The sequence below is a fragment of the Archocentrus centrarchus genome, chromosome 21 (assembly GCF_007364275.1).
Source record: "Archocentrus centrarchus isolate MPI-CPG fArcCen1 chromosome 21, fArcCen1, whole genome shotgun sequence".
Taxonomy (NCBI): Eukaryota; Metazoa; Chordata; class Actinopteri; order Cichliformes; family Cichlidae; genus Archocentrus; species Archocentrus centrarchus.
In genome coordinates, this window is record NC_044366.1 from 507,227 (window position 1) to 529,101 (window position 21,875).

The 21,875-nt window shown below is 44.7% G+C and overlaps 1 protein-coding gene across 2 annotated transcripts in view; it reads left to right on the forward strand.

Annotated features, from left to right (window-relative positions):
- Positions 1–21,875, forward strand: part of zeb2a (zinc finger E-box binding homeobox 2a) — a 57,280-nt gene that overhangs the window by 28,844 nt on the left and 6,561 nt on the right. The window contains exons 3-9 of one of the 2 annotated variants that reach the window (XM_030757518.1): positions 7,707–7,934; positions 8,564–8,632; positions 9,271–9,465; positions 10,099–10,313; positions 12,954–13,062; positions 18,130–20,036; positions 21,670–21,850. In XM_030757518.1, the coding sequence (XP_030613378.1) occupies positions 7,707–7,934; positions 8,564–8,632; positions 9,271–9,465; positions 10,099–10,313; positions 12,954–13,062; positions 18,130–20,036; positions 21,670–21,850 (2,904 nt within the window). The remainder of the gene's footprint in view (positions 1–7,706; positions 7,935–8,563; positions 8,633–9,270; positions 9,466–10,098; positions 10,314–12,953; positions 13,063–18,129; positions 20,037–21,669; positions 21,851–21,875) is intronic. The other variant, XM_030757519.1, reaches the window with a different exon arrangement.

Below are 21,875 nucleotides of genomic sequence, written 5' to 3' on the forward strand. Positions count from 1 at the left end.
ACACACACACACACACACACACACACACACACTCACAGACACACACACACACACACACGCACACACACTCACACACAGACACACTCACACTCACACACACACACAGACACACACACACACACTCACACACACACACACACACACACACTCACAGACACTCACACACACACACACACTCACACACAGACACACACACACTCACACACACACACAGACACACACACACACACACACACATACACACACTCACAGACACACACACAGACACACACACACTCACAGACACACACATACTCACACACACACACACACACACACTCACAGACACACTCACACTCAGAAACACACTCACACTCAGAAACACACACACATACGTGTGTGTGTGAGATGCCAGGATAATAAAATGAGTGTTTCTTTTGAGATTAAATTTTAAATATTATTTATTTTTGTTTTCTGTGTTTTGACTTTGTTTATTTGTATTTATTTTTTCTATTTTTCTTTTACTCTTCGTCTTGGTGCTCATTCATTTATCCTAGATCACGCCATCACCCCGCCCTCTTTATGTGGTGACTGTAGCTGCTCTCAGGTGTTTACGCTCATTGGCTTCAACCTGTAAAAAGTGTCAGATGAGCTGTGATCTGATTGGCTGAGAACATCAGCAGGGGAAGTCTGTTGAGTTGTCTCATTTCTTCTTCTTTGAATAAACTTCAGCTTGTGTGCAGCAGCTCAGTCTGGTTCCTGTTGGGGGGGCGGGGTCATGTGATGCGGAGTGTCGGAGGAAACCGTGGAAACAATAGAGCTCAAATATTTCCTGGAGCTTGGCTCGTCTCTATATACAGTCATTATTATTGATTACTGATTGCTAGATCAGCAGCTCCATCACTGCAGAGCACAGGGGTGCCCCTCCTCTTCCTCCTCTCCCTCATCCCAGTTTCCTTCATTCTTTCCTCAGAGGAAAGGAAACAAGGAGGTTTAGAAGGAAAAGTAGTTTTTCTTGTTTATGTCTCCGCCACAATAAAAGCCTCTGAGCAGGAAAGAGAGGGGGTAGGAGGAGACAGAGTTTCAGCCTGAGGATGACGGCCATCCACTGAAGGAGGTCAGAAAGCTTTAGGCGGCTCTGCTCCTTTGCATTTGATACATGACCTTTGACCTCATCAATGCCTGCCATCGTTATTTTTGTGGCGTCTCCTCTGGGACCTCCTGTGCTCACCGATCACCGATCGATCACACATTGGCTTACAGATGTGCAGCAGCTGTTTGAATGAAGTCAGCTGATCTGCTGGGTTTGACACCTCTGTCGCTATCAAAATAAAAGCTCAAACTGTCAGGATAGAATAAATGAATATGAACAAGAAAATAAAATCAACTAAATAAATGAAAGAAATGTGAGACAGAAAAATCGGTAAATGAATAGAATACCGCAACTAATACAGAATGAATAAAATAAAAAGTCTAAATATTCACAAATATCTAAATAAAATAAACAGAGGACAGTCATGTGACTGTGGCACATTTGGTGCTTTTATTTTTCTGGTCTTAGCTCACACGTGCTTTTCTTTCTCCTTGTGTGCAGTAGAGACAGTAGAATAGAGACAGTAGACGAAATCTTTGTGTCTCTGAGCCTCCTCTCGGTGTGGGGGGAGGAGGAGGTCTGTGAACATTTGTTGAGCAGTAATGTATTCACAAATGGTGTGTGTTACTGTGTTACAGTGTGTGTGTGGCTCTCGTGTAGTTTCCAGCCTCTTGCACTGACTCTTGTTGATAAGGAGGGTTCTAATTTCGGGCTTCCTAGTAAACATAAAATCCCAGGAGCTGAGAGGCCTTGGAGAAAAAACTACAGTTCCCAGCAAAATGATGTCACTTCCTGTTATCGTAGTTTGTGGCTTGCATTAAAAACGTGATGACGGATATTCGAGTGCTGTTGGCTGATCGATAAAACACCTGGATTATAATATTTTTGTTGTGTATGCTTTTTACATGATTTCTGCAAAACCATTAGTGGAAGGCGCTCTGGGAAATGTTACATCATGATATGTAACTGTTCTGGTTTATATGCAAAAGAATTATCAAAAATTTGTGTCACCCCCCCAAACGGTAAATGCGCCGGGCTGAAATGTTTTCTGGCTAGAACACTTTACTACACTCACAGAGACACACACGTACACCATATTGGTTTTCGTGTCCTGGAAGTGACCATATTTGGGGTTTGCTAGCTTGTGATGTTAGTAGTTAACCACAGCAGCCATATTATTGGTCAGATAACTGCATTAAAAGGCTCCAACAGCACAAACACAGTCCAGAGCTCCAGTTCAGGTGAAGCAGAGCTGACAGGTGTGGTCGGGTTAAACCTGGAGGTTTGTTTATTGAGTAAAAATACCCTTGAATTGCACAAATCAGCCTCTAGTGGATGTTAAAGGAACTGCAGGTTTTGGTGCTTTGGTTTCTGATTGGTGCGTTCAGAGGAAGTCTGAGTGTTACAGATGCGAGTGTGTAACTGCAGTAACCCCACACAGGCTGGATTAAACAGCAGCAGTAACGGTGGATGATCCTGGTGACTGTGTGGTGCCAACAGGGCTGCTACAGCTGCATCCTCAGCATCACCAGCTGTCCACATACTTTTGGCTCTTTAGTGTATCGCCAAAAAGTGTATCAACACTTTGTACCACTAAAGACTGTATATGGTACCAGGTATGTGACCAGAAGTTTATGGACGCTGTGTGAGTGTGATGTCAGGCAGTGGTCCCCAACCTTTTTTGAGCCGCGGACCGGTTTAGTGTTAGAAAATATTTCCACGGACCGGCTTTTAAGGTGTGGCGAATAAATACGTCAAAATAAATGATACGACCATAACCAAGTGTGATATTTTCTACGTATAATAATAAAAAACGGGAATCCACTTTGTATTCGTATGCAACTCTATCAGCAGCGTTCTCGTAACATCCCGCCTCAACATGAATAACAGGCTCTCTGCCCACAGCGCTCCCTGGTCAGCTGTTAGAGCCATGGTAAAACATGCCTTCAAAATAAGATACACCGCAAAAACAAATACAGTAGAAATCACCTCAGTCAGATTCAAATGGCCCAGTTTGGGGTCTATTATCGAATTTCGCTGCAATGGCTTCTGCTTCATCTATGAATTTGCTTCTGCAAATTTTATAATCTGAAATTTTACTCGTAAGTGCAAGTTTGTAGCTTACACTTGCCACGATTGTCCCCGGTGAAATGAACTGATATAAACACTAAAACAATTTCCAGGCGTTGTTAGTGTGTGTGTAGTTGTGCACGAACGAGCCGATGCATGGAAGTGGGCGGACAGGAGCTGAGGAGGGTTTTAGCGCTAAACTCATCCAGTTTATGCGATCACATTTAACTGGAAATTTATTACAATGGGACCAGATTTTTCATCCGAGGTAGGTGAATATCCGACGGATTTATGTGATGATTTTATTGGAATTAATGTTAGGAAAAATCAGGACCTGCAGATGCCATCCAACTAGAGCGAAAACCCGATTTGTGCGACTTCGACTTAGGTGATTTTTACTGTATAAAGCGCATGAAAAATACAACTCACCATAACACTGAATCAGTGTAAGCCCCCTGAGCTTGTTTCTCTGATACTCATTTTTGCTGGCTTCTGGTTTGACTGGGTTCGGCCGATTTCACATGGAGCGTGGCTGCAGAGCCGCGGTGTCAAGCGCTGGAGAGTCAGTCTGATGGCTGGGTCTACCTCACTGCTATCCCCGGTGTTGATAAATAAAAATGGTAAATGGACTAGTTCTTACATAGCGCTTTTCTACTCTTGTTGAGCACTCAAAAATTTAAAGAAGCGTTATGTAGGTCAACCAACCGATTTCGTTAGACAGGCCTGAAGCTTCTGGGTTTAATTTTAGCGGTGACGTATCATGTGAGCGGAAACGTCTTGACACGTCAAGAGGAAGTCATGGAGGGAAGTAACGGAGCGAATCCGCCCATTTTTCAAAATAAAATATAGTTTAAGCGCAGATAATAAGTAAAACGGAAATAATTTAAGTTATTTATTCTTTATGTACGGCCCGGGACCAAATGTCCCACGGCCCGGTACCGGTCCACGGCCCGGGGGTTGGGGACCTCTGATGTCAGGTATCTGGTCCAAATATAAAGGTGAGCATGTCATACGTGGCTAAAAGTTTGTGGACACCCTCACTCATAGTAGTGGCACTTAGCTGTCCACAGACTTTTGGCTCTGTGTTACTTTAAATAAGACTGAGCCAGTTATACACACACACACACACACACACACAGACACACACTCCAATACCAAAACTATGTGGACACACTGTGATGCCTCATCGTTTGAACATTATGTAATGAGTCCTCAGCTGTCCACAAACTTTAGGCTCCACAGCGTGTTTATCAGCTGAGACTGTTACAGGGAAACCTGCTGAAACTATTGCTGTGATATAATACCCAAACTATGTGGACACACTGCAGGCCTTCTCCATTTAAACCCTATGTGAGGGTACTATGAGGTGTCCACATACTTCTGCTTGTATGCACCTGCCTGTGCTCTCTGCGGTGATTCACTTCAGCTCGTAGCCGCTAGGCAGCGACCTCATTTCCTCAGCGGCGCCTGGCTCACCTACACCCCCTCCCCCCTCCCCTCCAGTTGTTGCTCAGGTGATCTGCTCTGAGAGAGAGAGAGAGGGAGAGGGAGAGGAGCAGAGAGCTGCTTCATCTCAGTACCTCGCAGCGAGCGGCAGGCTGCGGACGCAGCACCTGGACGGGGACGCCGCTCTGACTCGTCCGTGTGGATCATTGATTTGCGGGGCCTGATGGCCGCTGGATGTTATCAGAGGAGCGAAGCATGTCGCTTTGAACATGTCTGCTGGGATGAAGCCTACATGTGGAGGTCACTTTTCCACCCTGCTGAGTGCTGCTGTGGAGCCCCACCCACTCATCACACTGGATGATTGACAGCGAGCGGAGAGCTGTGATTGGCTGCTGTGATGTGAGCCTGAGATGAAGGTCAGGTGGAGATTCACATGAAGGTCACGGCATGTTTGTTTGCACACAGAGCCGTGACGATCAGTAATCAGTCTGATCAGGTGATCCAATCTGAGGTTCATTGGAAATAGGCTGAAATATATGGATGTAAACAGGAAGTAGAACCCTGTAAACATGTGAGCGCCCCCTGCAGGACATTTTTCTTATGTTTGTGTCTGATTATAAAAATGTGTTGTCGAGTTTGTTTGTTCTGTGACTTCCTGTGTGCTTTGTTGTTTGCGTTCTGTTTGTTTGTGTAGTTTGTTACTACGATGTTTTGCTTGCTCACATTTGTTTGTCCTTCTTTTGTGTTCTCTATACATTTGTCTAATCTCAATTTTTGTTGATGTTTTTCTCCTTCCTGTTTGTGTTTGTTTTTGAGTCCTTTATGTGTTGTTGTTTGTGTGTTTTTTGTTGTTTTTTAAGCTTTTATTTTTGTGCCAAAGTCTCTGTGCTGTGTCTGTTTTTGTTTCTGGTCACGTTATTATTTTGTGTGTTTGTGCTGACATTTTCTTCCCGTGTGTTTCTCTGAGTGGAGTCAAACTTTATCATCCTTGTGCGATGCTTTGTCCAGCTCACCGCTGTGACGTCACCACGAAGATGGGAGAGTCGGACCCTCTGACGTCATCTCCGCGTCATTGTGCGTTTGTGTCAACGGCGTTCTCTGAAGCTCGCCGTCGTCCTCACGGTAGAGCGTTTCCTGCTCACGGCACCTGCACCGTGCACACACGAGCCAGTGTTTGCCCCGATCCCCGTTACATACCTTCGTCACCACCTGCCCGGAAACTCACCCTCCTCCTCCTCACAAACAGCTGGAGGCGAGAAAGGAGAGAGCGAGTTCTTCCTCCCAGTCCGAGAGAGAACTGTTGGAGCAGGAGGAAGATGAAGCCGGGAGGAGGAGGGGGTTAATGTGTCTTTGGAGGAGGAGGAGGAGGAGGAGGAGGAGGAGCGCCCTGTGATGTGTCGTCTGTTTTGTCCCTGAATGGACACAAAGACGTTCAGCTCGCAGTGACGCCTCACTCTGCTCTGAAACCAGGTGTGTGTGTGTGTGTGTGTGTGTGTGTGTGTGTGTGTGTGTGTGTGTGTGTGTGTTGGAATAAAACGGTAGACGGGCTGCCTGCGTTGCCCCCGGTGACATCTGCCACTCTGCCTCGGTCATGTGACCTGGCAGGCAAACAACTCCGTGAATGGCTTTTGTTTGGGAGGTCAGTGCCTGCTGCCCACTGACACACCCACCGACCAATCAGAGAGCGGAACCCCAGCCTGCTGCAGCACACTCAGCTTTAAGGTGGAATAGTGGCAGGGAGGATTTAAGGTGGAATTCTGAGCAGTTGTGAAGGTGTTTTAATCCTTACTCCCTTCACTTTTATCCAAACTGAGACCGATGATTCCCACAGGAAGTGGTGGTTTATGGAGGAAGTGTGTGTGTTTGTATCTTTGCTGTCACTCACAGGTCACCTCACGAACGCAGTTTTAAGAAATGTTCAGATCAGCAGAAACTGCAGCAGGAACTTTAATGCAGGTTATAAAATGAACACCTGAACTCCTGCTTGTCTGCAGGTAACGCTGGCTACGTATGTGGGCGGAGCTTTTGTGTGTGTTTTTATGCTTTTCACTGAGCTGCTTCAAAGGAGAGAAAAGATGGACACAGGACCCGCCCACTCTGATGTTTGTTGATCTGCTGCTGGACACTTCCTGTTTGTATGAGTGTGTCAGGAGGTTTTCAGTATAAAAGCTTCAGTCTCAGCCATATTTGATGTACATATGTCACACAGCCTGAACTATGCGGGCAGGCTTTGGGGTCTAATCCATACAAATGTTATTAGTGGTGGCATCCAGATGTCAACATACTTTTGGCACTCCCTCTTTAAAGTGAACTTACAGGTTCACCCTGTGACACCCACACCTGTCAGCGACACCCCACAGGCTGGCTTTGTTTCCAGTCTGAATCATGTGACCTCAGAGGAACATGAAGGGAAGCTTGTCGGCGGTGACTCGGCCTTCTCCTGTTGGTGGATGAATGCCGCCCCCCATATTGATCAGATGAGACTGCTTAGGGTGTGTGTGTGTGTGTGTTTCTTTCTGCTGAAGCCACTCACACATTCTTTCAGTCAAAAGGCAGAAAACACAATAGCAGAGTCTGTGTGTGTGTGTGTGTGTGTGTGTGTGTGTGACTGGTAATCACACTCTAACGTGTACGTCGGACCACACAGCAAGCCCTGTTTGATCACAGAGGGTTAACCCCAGCCCTAAATCCGCCGCCGTCACACCTCCCATTAAAGCCCGTCCTGTCCCACGCCCTCCACCCCCCTCCACCCCCGTTCTTGGTATTCAGCCCAGGTCAGCAGATTTCGCCTGCCGTGGCTTTTCATTTGCACCTGTTGTGCAGTTGTCCGGGAGGCTGCAGACAAAGATCATATTATGAGCACGCTAATCTGCGTGTAGCTGAAGGAGCTGTGGATCTCCGCTCTGTGGGAACCCGCCGCGTCCTGCTGCAGGAAACACCATCGAGCGAGATTAACCCGTTCCCATGATGTCACCACAATGTAGCTGCTCACATCACAGCGCCGAGCACGTCCAGACCGATCGGAGAAGGCCGATCCTCCCTTTCTGTTTAACACATGTTAAAAAAACATACCAACACGGTGAGGTCATAGGTCACACCCTCTTCTTCTGTGTTTCAGTGCTGAACTATGAGAACGTGGTGGAGACGACCTCAGACACAGACGATGACGACAGCTTTGGAGGAGCGGGAGGAGGAGCTGGAGCAGAAGAGGAGGAGGTCGGCAGCCCGGCGGGCGTGCCTGTTCTGGAGGCGTCGCCCCGGGTCGGCCACGCCCTGCTGTCGCACCGTGGCCAGGAGGGCACCGAGAGCGACGGGTTCCAGGACCCCCACAGCTGGAGACATCTTGGTGAGTCGTATCACGTGGTCATGGACGTGCCACCTGTGAGGTGATGAGGTCATGATGATGTAATGATCTGAAGCAGCAGATTTCACTTTTTCTGCAGTTTGTGTATTTACATTTTTGTAGTTTGTGTTTTGTTGGGTTTTTTGTGCATTTTGTAGTTTTTCTGATGTTTGGTTTCAGTTTACTTTGTTTTTACCCTCTTTTATTCCTTCCTTTAATGTTTTCTGTGATTATTTTTTAAATATTTTTTTGGTTTGATATTCTGTTTGTTTTTGGTTTTTGTTTTGTTTTTCGGTTTTCTGGATTTTGCCCTTTTTTTAAACAGTTACTATTTTATTCTTTTTATTCTTTTATTCTTACATGTTTTTTAATTTATCTTTTATTTATTGTTTGTTGTTTTTCTTTTTTTAAGTTTGTTATTATTGTTTCGTGCGTATATGCCATGGGGGCGCATCTCCCCACCCTCCCTGATGATGGGGGGGCAGAGCTCATGATACTTATGAATCCTGTTGTGGAGGCCCAGCATGAGCAAACACAGCAGACAGTGATATGGAAACACCTTCATGAGGAGGAGGGAAGCAGCTCCATCAGAGGAGGTTAAATAACTCTGCTCCTCTGTTGTGTTTGAACAGATGGGAGGAAGGACGAGTACGAACCTCTGGGCCCAGACACGTCTCTGCACGCTGAAGAAAATAGCGCAGGTGAGGTCAATATATAATAATCACACATGATAACACAACTAATCATTACAGCCATCAGCATCATCACAGTGAGGAAGAGGAATTTTTTTATTTTTAGTTTTTTATTTTTTTTTTAGTTCTGTCCTCATATTTTTCTGTTTTGTCTTTCATGAGTTTGACTATTAATTTATTTTGTACTGCATCATTTAGGACTTTTTTTGAAGATAATATTTCTTGTCTTTCTTCATTTTTATTTATGTGTTTGGCTAATTAAAGTGAAAAATTAACTCATTAAATGTAAAATGTCTTGTTGAATTTTTGGTTTCTGTTTTACGTGATTTCCTGTGTAATTGACACAGACTAAATCAGTGGGATTGTTTATTAGTCAGGGTGTGGCCTAAAGCCCAGCGGGTCTTCCTCAGGTCAGCATTCTGCTTCCTCTTTATAATTATGACTGTAAAAGTCTTTGAGACTTGACTGAGGTATTAAAGGTCATAAAGGTCAAAAAGGCCTGTTAGTGGACACAGCAGCATTAGTTTAGGAGTCCCTCAAGGCTTGATCCTGGGTCCTCTGTGGTTCCAGTTATGATCCGCATTTCCGTGGAGATGATTGTCTGACTGAACATCTCTGCATGCTGAACTTTGTATTTCTATCTTCAGTGAGACGCCTGGAAGGCATCCCTGAGCTGGATGAGTACTTCCTGAAACGGAAACTGGAGGAAGGTGATGGTCACTCAGCAAGCATCGCCGAGTACCTGCAGCGCAGCGACACCGCCATCATCTACCCAGAAGCCCCGGAGGAGGTGACGCGCCTGGGCACGCCTGAGGCCGCTGGACAGGATGAAAGTGAGCACGGTAAGAAAACGAGTCCAGTGCTAAAACTGAAATCCAGAAAACCGATACAATAACCAACTAACAGCATTCAGACATCACAAGGAGAAAAACATGTTCAGCTTTAAAAATAAAAATGAGGAACAGAAGAAAAACTTGTGCATTACAAAGCATTTAATTTAAAAGTGAATAAAGTCTGAAAACCTTTTAAAATCAGTGTAAACATAAATATTAATGAAAGTAAACCAGAATCTGTAGGTTTTTTTTTCTTAGCCATTCTCTGACTGCTGGCAGCCAAAACACATGACTTTAAAAAATCAACAAACTGTTTCAGTAATGATCAAAGACAGGAAGTGCCGGTGAAATATGATTAAAACCACCAATAGTTCCTGAGAGTATGAAAATTAGAAAAGTTTCTCAATCATCAGATTTCACAGGAAAAATGAGAGAAGGTAAGTTGGTCTGTTCTGGTGATTCTGGTCCTTTGGACTTCACCGTTACTACTAAATCTTTATTACTAAATTTATTACTACTTTTTTTTATTATTTAAGGGTCTCGGTGAACTTGGTATGCTCTATTTAACAATCCAAATAAAACCGTGTGTGGTTTGTTTGACCTTTTAAGAATATTGTACATTTCCTGACCTCTGACCTGCAGACCTGGCGCCCGGCACGCCGGACGACTTCGCCCAGCTGCTCACGTGTCCATACTGCGACCGCGGCTACAAGCGCCTGACGTCTCTGAAGGAGCACATCAAGTATCGTCACGAGAAGAATGAGGAAAGCTTCCCCTGCCCGCTGTGCGCTGAAACCTTCAGCCACCGCGCTCAGCTGGATCGTCACATGACCACACACAAGCCGGTCAGAGACCAGGTAACACACGGCTGTACCTGCAGCCTTTTCTGTATCTGCCTTAGTTGATGAGATTCATTTTATTTCTGTTCATTTAAACCTTCAAACTTTACTCAAATCGTCTGTCAAATGATTTGGAAGGTGCAAAATTGATGCTTTACATCATTCACAAAGAGACAATCTGAGATTTGATGCAAGATAAAAACAGAAAGGACGGCTGATAGTATGCGTAGACTCCAACGCAGACTCCAGGCAGGGACTGAATCTCACACTGACCATCAGGGGAAACTACAGTCCACATAAACTGCAGTCATGTACTGTACTGGTCTTTGCATCAGCTGTGAGCCTATGAATGCTGAACAGTGGAGGAATGAGGACGAAGTCTTGGTAAATTTGATAACTCAGATTAGCAGTTAATCATAAGGCTGCTGTCCCTGTAGTGGTAAAAATAGGTCAAATGTAAAGGCTGGAAATTTAACTCGCGTCACAGTTAAACATCAGAAACAGCAGAGGACCTTAGATGGAACCATGAGGAACGCCACATCATTTTGTTCATTTTGCAGAGTCGAGCTGTGGGATTCAAATGGTTTAGATCCACGAGGGTTCCTGCTGTCTAAGTGATGAGTGACCTCTGTGAGGCTGAGTTTGTCATAAACATCCTCCCAGCTCTTCCGGTCTGCCCAGTAACATGAATGCTGAGAGCTCTCCATTAACGGCCACCTTCATTCTGATGTTTTTCTCCCTGATCGGCAGCTGCAGCCTGCAGTGTATCATGCGTGGGAGGTGCGAGCATGTTGACTTCCTTGGGCCATCTGACTTTACATCAGCTGTTGGAGCTGGAGCTGGAACTGATTTGATTCATGCAGGCCTTTTCTCTCTCTGCTCAGGGAGCCTGAAGTCGCAGTGCAGGGTGTCACACAGTAATCTAATAATAAGCTGGTGTTAAATGTTTCCTGCACACGCCTGTTTGCTGCCCCTCATGATCCAAAACTCACATTAGAGTCGGTAACTAAGCACTGAGTCATTCAATTTTCCAATTACACTGTGATCATAATGAGATTTCCTGAGTTTAGCCGTCAGCCTCGAACCTCGGATCTCCTCCTAAAAGCACAAACTGCCCTTCATACCTGACCACCCCCCATCCCCCCATCCCCCGACCAGCCTTAACCAGGACCAGATGGTCTTTTCCCTGCTGGATTGAAGACTCATAATCCTCTAAGTGGCTGTTTATTTGTGTACTTCCTGATTTAAACTGTTAAAGAGAGACAACTCAGTGAAGAGAAGTCATTTATATGTCAGTAAGGAGGAAAAAATCTGTTGTTTCAGTCACAAACTTCACGGTTAAACCCTCCGACAGCACCGCCTCACTCAGTAATCACTGTTTACAGAGTTTCTAATGTGGTACTTACTGCTGCAGTAAAAACATCAAACATCTGTAAGGCCTCACATCGCACACAGCTGTTTAATCTGTGCTGTAAACTACTTCATTTCTAGAAGCAAAACACAGCAGAAACAGATACATCTGTGCTCTTTCTTATTGTGTCGAGGCTGCTTTACTAGGTGGATGCAATTAAATATGTATATATGTACATATGTACAGTTATTCTTCACTACATGACTGCATGATAAGAAATACATAAGAAGTTCCAGTCAGCACAAATTACACCAATCCAGTTTAATCCATTTTAATTTGTCCTGATTTCCTGCATCTATCAGGATGGATGGATGGATGGGTGGATGGATGATGATTGGATGGATGGTGTTGGGACTAGGTCATTAGTGATCAGTGGAAGCTAACAGGAGCTAGTGTTGCTCAGTGTTGGTGCTGGATGCAGAGGAGAGGCACTGAGGGAAAGTCTTTGCCTCATTTCTGGTCTTCTTAGGATTCACCTCGTTTAGCAGATATTGAGAAACTAGCAGACATTTCATGTCAAAGGAAGCGTGTCACAGTTTAAAACTTTTTTGTTTTGTTTTTATTCATTTGGGTCGAAACAGGTGAAAATTCCAGAAAATGGGCTGAATGTTAACGACCCAAGCCTGAGCCCTAACCATGTGGTTAAGGAGTTATATTGGCTTTAAAAAGCATGTAATTTAATTATTGTAATTTTAATTCAGTGGTAATTTAGATTTAAAAAACAGTTGCAAAGTGGCATTAAACACAGACATTTATATTTCTTTATGAGCGACTGTCAGGCTGAATTTCTTTGTAAATAGTTTAATATTTATTATAATGAGATCCTGGCAGAGTTTCCCTGCTGGATCAAAGATCTGTTGGTGTTTTCCTGCTTTTGTGGAGAGACAGCAGAACATTTAGTTGCTGCTGTAAAAGGCAGAGAGGAGTCTTCAGGTTTATGTTTCCTCCACCAATCATCTGCATGTGAGACGAAAGGATTTGAGCTCCCACTCAGCTGAGGGGGGAGGACGCTCCCCGACTCTGTTTGTGTTTGTTTATCGCTGTATTTGCATTTCAAATGTTGGGAATGCACCTCCACCAGAAAGTGTTACCTCTGCACAACGTCAGCCCACGCCATTTCTCAGAATGCCTGTCACTATCAGATCTGCTTCACTAAATACTATTAAATTCCCCGTTAGCTTGTGCTCCCTCTCTGCTCTGACTCCCACTCCTCCTCCATCACTTCAAATCTGTTTTTCTCTCTGCAGCCGCCGCTGCTTACTGAAGGAGCTGGAAACCGAAAGTTCAAATGCAGCGAGTGTGGAAAAGCCTTCAAGTACAAGCATCACCTGAAGGAGCATCTTCGTATTCACAGCGGTGAGTGGAGCTCCTGCATGGGTCTGTTCTGAAGGTTCAAGCCTGAGGACCAGATCAAAGCTGAAAACTTTCCACAGATTTAACTGGTCCTCTTGTTATTTACATAGACTCTGATAAAGTGCTGATTGTGTTTCCACATCTGATTGGCTGGCTTCTGTTTTAGCCACAATATTAATACATCTGACAGTCAACAGTTTCACTTCCTATCTTCATATTTTTTCACAACGCAAAGTTCTACTCCAAAAAAACATTTTCATCCTCATGGTTCCCATTTTTATTACAATCAGATGATTATTTTTCCAACTAATTTGATTATTAAGACCAAAATCTAAAGAGTCAGTTACTGTATATACACCATACTGCCAAAAGTATTCACTCACCATCCAGATCACTGAGTTCAGGTGTTCCAGTCACTTCCATGGCCACAGGTGTATAAACCAAGCAAGCATGCAGACTGCTTCTACAGACATCAGTGAAAGAATGGGTCGCTCTCAGGAGCTCAGTGAATCCCAGCGTGGTACCGTGATAGGATGATACCTGTGCAACAAGTCCAGTCACTAGTAAATATTCCACAGTCAGCTGTTAGTGGGATTATAACAAAGTGGACGCAATTGGGAACGACAGCAACTCAGCCATGAAGTGGTAGGCCATGTAAAATCACAGAGTGGGGTCAGTGGATGCTGAGGGTCATAGTGCACAGAGATCACCAACTTTCTGCAAGAGTCAATCACTACAGACCTCCAACCTTCATGTGACCTTCAGATCAGTTTAAGAACAGTGAGAGCTTCATGAATGGGTTTCCATGGCAGCTGCATCCAAGCCTTACATCACCAAGTGGTGTAAAGCAGAGGTCCCCAACCCCCGGGCCGTGGACCGGTACCGGGCCGTGGGACATTTGGTACCGGGCCGCACATAAATCATAAATAACTTAAATTATTTCCGTTTTACTTATCTGCGCCTAAACTATATTTTATTTTGAAAAATGGGCGGATTCGCTCCGTTACTTCCCTCCATGACTTCCTCTTGACGTGTCAAGACGTTTCCGCTCACATGATACGTCACCGCTAAAATTAAACCCAGAAGCTTCAGGCCTGTCTAACGAAATCGGTTGGTTGACCTACATAACGCTTCTTTAAATTTTTGAGTGCTCAACAAGAGTAGAAAAGCGCTATGTAAGAACTAGTCCATTTACCATTTTTATTTATCAACACCGGGGATAGCAGTGAGGTAGACCCAGCCATCAAACTGACTCTCCAGCGCTTGACACCGCGGCTCTGCAGCCACGCTCCATGTGAAATCGGCCGAACCCAGTCAAACCAGAAGCCAGCAAAAATGAGTATCAGAGAAACAAGCTCAGGGGGCTTACACTGATTCAGTGTTATGGTGAGTTGTATTTTTCATGCGCTTTATACAGTAAAAATCACCTAAGTCGAAGTCGCACAAATCGGGTTTTCGCTCTAGTTGGATGGCATCTGCAGGTCCTGATTTTTCCTAACATTAATTCCAATAAAATCATCACATTAATCCGTCGGATATTCACCTACCTCGGATGAAAAATCTGGTCCCATTGTAATAAATTTCCAGTTAAATGTGATCGCATAAACTGGATGAGTTTAGCGCTAAAACCCTCCTCAGCTCCTGTCCGCCCACTTCCATGCATCGGCTCGTTCGTGCACAACTACACACACACTAACAACGCCTGGAAATTGTTTTAGTGTTTATATCAGTTCATTTCACCGGGGACAATCGTGGCAAGTGTAAGCTACAAACTTGCACTTACGAGTAAAATTTCAGATTATAAAATTTGCAGAAGCAAATTCATAGATGAAGCAGAAGCCATTGCAGCGAAATTCGATAATAGACCCCAAACTGGGCCATTTGAATCCGACTGAGGTGATTTCTACTGTATTTGTTTTTGCGGTGTATCTTATTTTGAAGGCATGTTTTACCATGGCTCTAACAGCTGACCAGGGAGCGCTGTGGGCAGAGAGCCTGTTATTCATGTTGAGGCGGGATGTTACGAGAACGCTGCTGATAGAGTTGCATACGAATACAAAGTGGATTCCCGTTTTTTATTATTATACGTAGAAAATATCACACTTGGTTATGGTCGTATCATTTATTTTGACGTATTTATTCGCCACACTTTAAAAGCCGGTCCGTGGAAATATTTTCTAACACTAAACCGGTCCGCGGCTCAAAAAAGGTTGGGGACCACTGGTGTAAAGTGTCGGATGCAGTGGTGTAAAGCACGCCGCCACTGGACTCTAGAGCAGTGGAGACGTGTTCTCTGGAGCAGAGGTCCCCAACCCCCGGGCCGTGGACCGGTACCGGGCCGTGGGACATTTGGTACCGGGCCGCACATAAAGAATAAATAACTTAAATTATTTCTGTTTTACTTGTTATCTGCGCCTAAACTATATTTTATTTTGAAAAGTGGGCGGATTCGCTCCGTTACTTCCCTCCATGACTTCCTCTTGACGTGTCAAGACGTTTCTGCTCACATGATACGTCACCGCTAAAATTAAACCCAGAAGCTTCAGGCCTGTCTAACGAAATCGGTTGGTTGACCTACATAACGCTTCTTTAAATTTTTGAGTGCTCAACAAGAGTAGAAAAGCACTATGTAAGAACTAGTCCATTTACCATTTTTATTTATCAACACCGGGGATAGCAGTGAGGTAGACCCAGCCATCAAACTGACTCTCCAGCGCTTGACACCGCGGCTCTGCAGCCACGCTCCATGTGAAATCGGCCGAACCCAGTCAAACCAGAAGCCAGCAAAAATGAGTATCAGAGAAACAAGCTCAGGGGGCTTACACTGATTCAGTGTTATGGTGAGTTGTATTTTTCATGCGCTTTATACAGTAAAAATCACCTAAGTCGAAGTCGCACAAATCGGGTTTTCGCTCTAGTTGGATGGCATCTGCAGGTCCTGATTTTTCCTAACATTAATTCCAATAAAATCATCACATAAATCCGTCGGATATTCACCTACCTCGGATGAAAAATCTGGTCCCATTGTAATAAATTTCCAGTTAAATGTGATCGCATAAACTGGATGAGTTTAGCGCTAAAACCCTCCTCAGCTCCTGTCCGCCCACTTCCATGCATCGGCTCGTTCGTGCACAACTACACACACACTAACAACGCCTGGAAATTGTTTTAGTGTTTATATCAGTTCATTTCACCGGGGACAATCGTGGCAAGTGTAAGCTACAAACTTGCACTTACGAGTAAAATTTCAGATTATAAAATTTGCAGAAACAAATTCATAGATGAAGCAGAAGCCATTGCAGCGAAATTCGATAATAGACCCCAAACTGGGCCATTTGAATCCGACTGAGGTGATTTCTACTGTATTTGTTTTTGCGGTGTATCTTATTTTGAAGGCATGTTTTACCATGGCTCTAACAGCTGACCAGGGAGCGCTGTGGGCAGAGAGCCTGTTATTCATGTTGAGGCGGGATGTTACGAGAACGCTGCTGATAGAGTTGCATACGAATACAAAGTGGATTCCCGTTTTTTATTATTATACGTAGAAAATATCACACTTGGTTATGGTCGTATCATTTATTTTGACGTATTTATTCGCCACACCTTAAAAGCCGGGCCGTGGAAATATTTTCTAACACTAAACCGGTCCGCGGCTCAAAAAAGGTTGGGGACCACTGCTCTGGAGGGATGAATCACACTTCTCCATCTGCCAATCTGATGGAGGAGTCTGGGTTTGGTGGTTGCCAGGGGAACAGTACCTGTCTGACTGCATTGTGCCAAGTGTAAAGTTTGGTGGAGGGGGGGTTATGGTGTGGGGGTGTTTGTCAGGAGTTGGGCTCGGGCCCTTAGTTCCAGTGAAAGAAACTCTTCATGCTTCAGCATACCAAGACATTTGGGATGATTTGATGCTCCCAACTCTGTGGGAACAGTTTGGGGATGGCCCCTTCCTGTTCCAACATGACTGCACACCAGTGCACAAAGCAGCTCCATAAAGACATGGATGAACCAGTTTGGTGTGGAAGAACTTGACTGGCCTGCACAGAGTCCTGACCTCAGCCTGATAGAACGCCTTTGGCATGGATTAGAGTGGAGACTGTGAGGCAGGCCTTCTCTCCAACATCAGTGTCTGACCTCACAGATGTGCTTCTGGAAGAATAGTCAGAAATTCCCATAAACACTCCTAAACCTGTGGAAAGACTTCCCAGAAAAGCTGAAGCTGTTATAGCTGCAAAGGGTGGGCCCACATCATATTAAACCCTCTGGATTAAGAATGGATGTTACTCAGGTTCATATGTGTGTGAAGGCAGACAAGTGAAAACTTTTGGCAATATAGTGTATATAATAATAATAATGATAGCATAATAATGTCAATTCTACTTTTAAAGCACCTCATAAAAACTCAAAAAGGTTAAAATATAATTATTCAAAAGAAAATGTTTCAAAAAAAAGAAAAATTCTGATCTCTGCTGATTTTTGTTCATTTAGCCTCAAATGTTTCACCATTTTCCCTGAAATATCTGTTATAATAACAAACAAACAACTATTAAAATGGTTGCTGTTTATTTTATTGAATTGTTTCAGTTAATCAACCAGTACTGTCAGGTCTGAACTAAAGTGGTGGATATGTTATCTAAAAGGTGAGTTAGAGGTTCATGTCATAGAGTTAATCCTGAACATGAACATCAGCAGCTGAGATGTTGGATGGATAACATACAGTTTGGTGTTGCTAGGGAACCTCAGAACTCAGAACTATGGTTTGTGTCAGTCAGTCCGATAGTGGTTGAGAAATTTTATTCCAGCCAAAAAGAGAAAACTACTACTACTACTACTACTACTACTACTACTACTACTACTACTACTACTACTAATAATAATAATAATAATAATAATAATAATAATAATAATAACTTAGATTTATATAGCGCCTTTCAAGAAACCCAAGGACAATTTATCATACAGGTGATTGAACATGGCAAAATGATAATGCTTTTTACAGTAAATGTCACAGGTCAAAATATAGAATAGTGCTCATGTGCTGAAAAGTAATCCTGAGACTGGGTTGTGTTTCAGGTGAGAAGCCGTATGAATGCTCCAACTGTAAGAAGCGCTTCTCCCACTCTGGATCCTACAGTTCCCACATCAGCAGCAAGAAATGCATCGGCCTGATTGCCCTCAATGGAAGAGTACGCAACGGAAATGGTGGCAAACCTTGCTCCTCCCCCAACTCTACAACCTCATCACCAGGAAGCCCTGCTCTGGCCCAGCTCCGCCACAAACTGGAAAATGTGCGGCCGCTTGGGCAGCAAGATCAGCAGGGTCAGCTGGACATCAAAGCCGAGCCGATGGACTTCAACGACTATCGGCTATTGATGGCCTCGCAGCATGCATTTGGGGGACCGGGGGTCTACCTGAATGGTCGTGGCGGAAGCCCCCTGGGTCTCCACAACTCCTCCCAGAGTCCCCTTCAACATATGGGAGGCATTGGGCTAGACCTCCAAATGCTGGGCTATGCAGGATCCCTTGGCAACAACCTGAACGAGGTGCAGAAAGTGCTTCAGATTGTGGACAACACGGTGTACAGGCAAAAAATGGATGGCAACCCAGAGGACAAGCTCAGATCCTACATGAAGGAGCTGGGTGCCCAGATGGAGGAGCCCAAGGCAACCCAGACTGGCTACCAGATAACGGGCCATGGCAGCCCCACCAAGAGCATAATTGACTATACGCTGGAGAAGGTCAATGAGGCCAAGAGTCTGATTGATGAGTCCAAGAGGCAAGAGGATGTTAAGAAAGATAAACCAAACCACTCAGTGGGTCTCAGTAGTGAAGAAAAAAAACATGAAAACCAGAACCAGTTTCTGCCATTCTCCTGCCAGTACTGCAAAGAGACCTTCCCCGGGCCCATCCCACTGCACCAACACGAGCGCTATCTGTGCAAAATGAATGAGGAAATCAAAGCCGTCCTGCAGCCAGCAGACAGTAGTCCTACTGGCCGCCGGGGAGGGATGTCCTCTGAGCTCTCCAGTAATGAGCGAACCACCAGCCCTATTAACCCTTTCAAGGACCATGTGTCATTGCTCAAGGCCTATTTTGCTATGAACACTGAGCCCAACTCAGAGGAACTGCTCAAGATCTCAGTTGCTGCTGGCCTCCCTCAAGAGTTTGTCAAGGAGTGGTTTGCCCAGTGGAAGAGCCAAAACCACCACAGGAAAAGATCACCTCCCCCTGACTGTAGTGGACCAGAAATGAATCACAGCTTGAACCGCTCTCCAACGTCACTTCTTGCCACAGATTTACATGGAGGCTTCACTAATGGCGACGCCTCCCAAAGACTCACAAAGGCCAACCACTTTACAGCCAATAGGCAGACAACAGGGGACAAACCACTAGAATCATTGGACCACTTGAGAAGCAACACTCCATCACCCCTTAACCTTTCCTCTACTTCCTCCAAAAACTCTCAGAGTAGCTCTTACACTCCAAACAGCCTCAACTCGGAGGACGCCCATGGGGACACACCACTGGATCTGTCACTGCCCAAACATATGGCACAAAAGCTTGTCTCCGTGGGAGAGAAACGACCAAGACCCAATGGTTTAATCACTGAGCGCAACGGGGAGGTTTCAGGGCGAGAGCAGGGGTCTGGGCCCTTAGACCTGGTCAACATTAAGAAGGAGGTCCTGGGTTCTGATGGTGGAGGGAACTCTATTCACCAGCTGGAGAAAAGCACCAGTCCCATATTTGGGATTAATCCCTTTGCTAGTGGACCTGTCTACACCTCCCTTCCACCTCACGGAGCATTTCCTCCACCCACCTTCATGACTTCTGCCCAGGCAACCATCCCAGGCCTCAGGCCCTACCCGGGCCTTGACCCCATGAGCTTCCTGCCTCATATGGCCTATACCTACGCCACCGGGGCAGCCACATTTGCAGAAATGCAGCAGAGGAGAAAGTACCAGCGAAAACAAGGTTTCCAGGTAAAAATCATGTACAGCGTAGACAATGTTGTTTTTTAAAGGACCTTCTAGCAGTGACTCATGGGTGTTCTCCTGTATTCCAACTCTATGGTCAGCTTAAGCCAAGGGTAGCCAGCCAGGTGCCATGGAGGGTCAGTATTCCCAGGTTTAAGACAGTTTACTGCTCAGTGTGGAGTCTTTGTGTGATTGAAAACGTGCAGAGTGCTGGCTGTCCATAGCTCATGGTTGGACAGATTTACCAGATAGCAGCAAAGACCACAGGTGGCTGGTATTGTTTTAGGCCTTTTGTCATTCAATCAATTACATTGTAGTTGGCAATCAAAAGTCACCATAATGTCCATTAGTTTTAATGATAATAAAGTTTTTGCTTCACAGAAATGTGATAAAGGGTTTATTTTGTTGGGCTTGGTGCTTAATGGGTGTCTGTATATGTTCTGTACTGAATTTCCCCATTGTGGAACTAATACAGCGATTTCTTATCTTATGTTAAATATATTGACACATTTTGAACTCTAAACAATCTATAATTTGATTATTTTGACCCAGTCAGTGCTCAGGGTGGTGAGATTTAAAGGGTTAACTACTGGTGCTGTTAGCTGTCTCTGCCAAAGAAGCCACAGATCCAGAAGTAATGGCCCTGGTATTGTTTTGCTGGGTGAATAAAGGTCATTTCACTGACCACCAATATATTTATTGCACCACAGGAACTTTCCCTATGAACTGAACTGCTTCAGTTACCTGTGGTTCCACAGGAGGGTCTAAATTTCACCCCAAACTTCTGATTGAAATGTATTTTTTTATGTATGTGAGCATGAATTTTCCCATGTTTTAATTTACAGTCAGTACAACTTTGAAATTAACGATTCACGTCTGCAGCTTGCATGTTTTGTAGAGTCCTCTGAGGGGACATGTCAGACCCAACCAAGTAGTTTTATTGGCTAATCCTAACAGAGCAGTTTCTTGCCTGAACTTAAAATGATTATGAGTATGGCCCTGAGTATGTAATGCCAAAGAAAATGCAAAAGTGCTTGGTTCCATGTAGGACTTGAACACTTCCAAATTCAGAATTTTTTGCCCTTTCACTTCCTGCACATGGACTTGATTAAATTGCGTTGTGCTGAAAAAACCCATTCATGAAAAATGGTAATAAAATTTCCTGAAAACCAATTTTTTGTGCCCCTCCTTGATTTTTTGTTGAGAGGGAAGTGGCCTTGGCCAGCGTTGCAGAAAAAATGGTCACTGCTGACTTTCAGTTGATTTGTATGAAAAAAGACACTGAAAGTGCAGAAGCAGCTGCTGTGGAGTTCTTGGGAAAGTTCCTGAAATCGAAAATAAAAGTTGGGCAAACGTCTGCATTTTCTTCTTTCTGAGCACAGTTTGGTCTCATGATAAACCTCTGACTTCAGCTCACCTGCTGTCAGCCATTATCTGTAAACACCAAGCCCACCCTTCATCCAAAAGCTCCCATATGTCCCCCTTTTTGGAGAGTCTCCTGGATGAAGGGGACTTACCCAGGTTGGGCCTTTAAGCCCTGTCCAGACTTGGGATCACAGAGGCGGTGGGGGGGTGTCTCAGAGCATGAGGCCGACAGGTGTGGGATTATCAGGATACTGAAGCTCTTTCTCTGTCTCAGGGGGAGCTGCTGGACGGGACGGCGGACTATCTGTCAGGCCTGGATGACCTGACAGACAGCGATTCGCTGCTCTCCAGGAAGAAGATTAAGAAGACTGAAAGTGGTATGTACGCGTGTGACTTGTGCGACAAAACATTCCAGAAGACCAGTTCCCTCCTAAGACACAAATATGAGCACACAGGTATATATAACACTTGGACACTTCT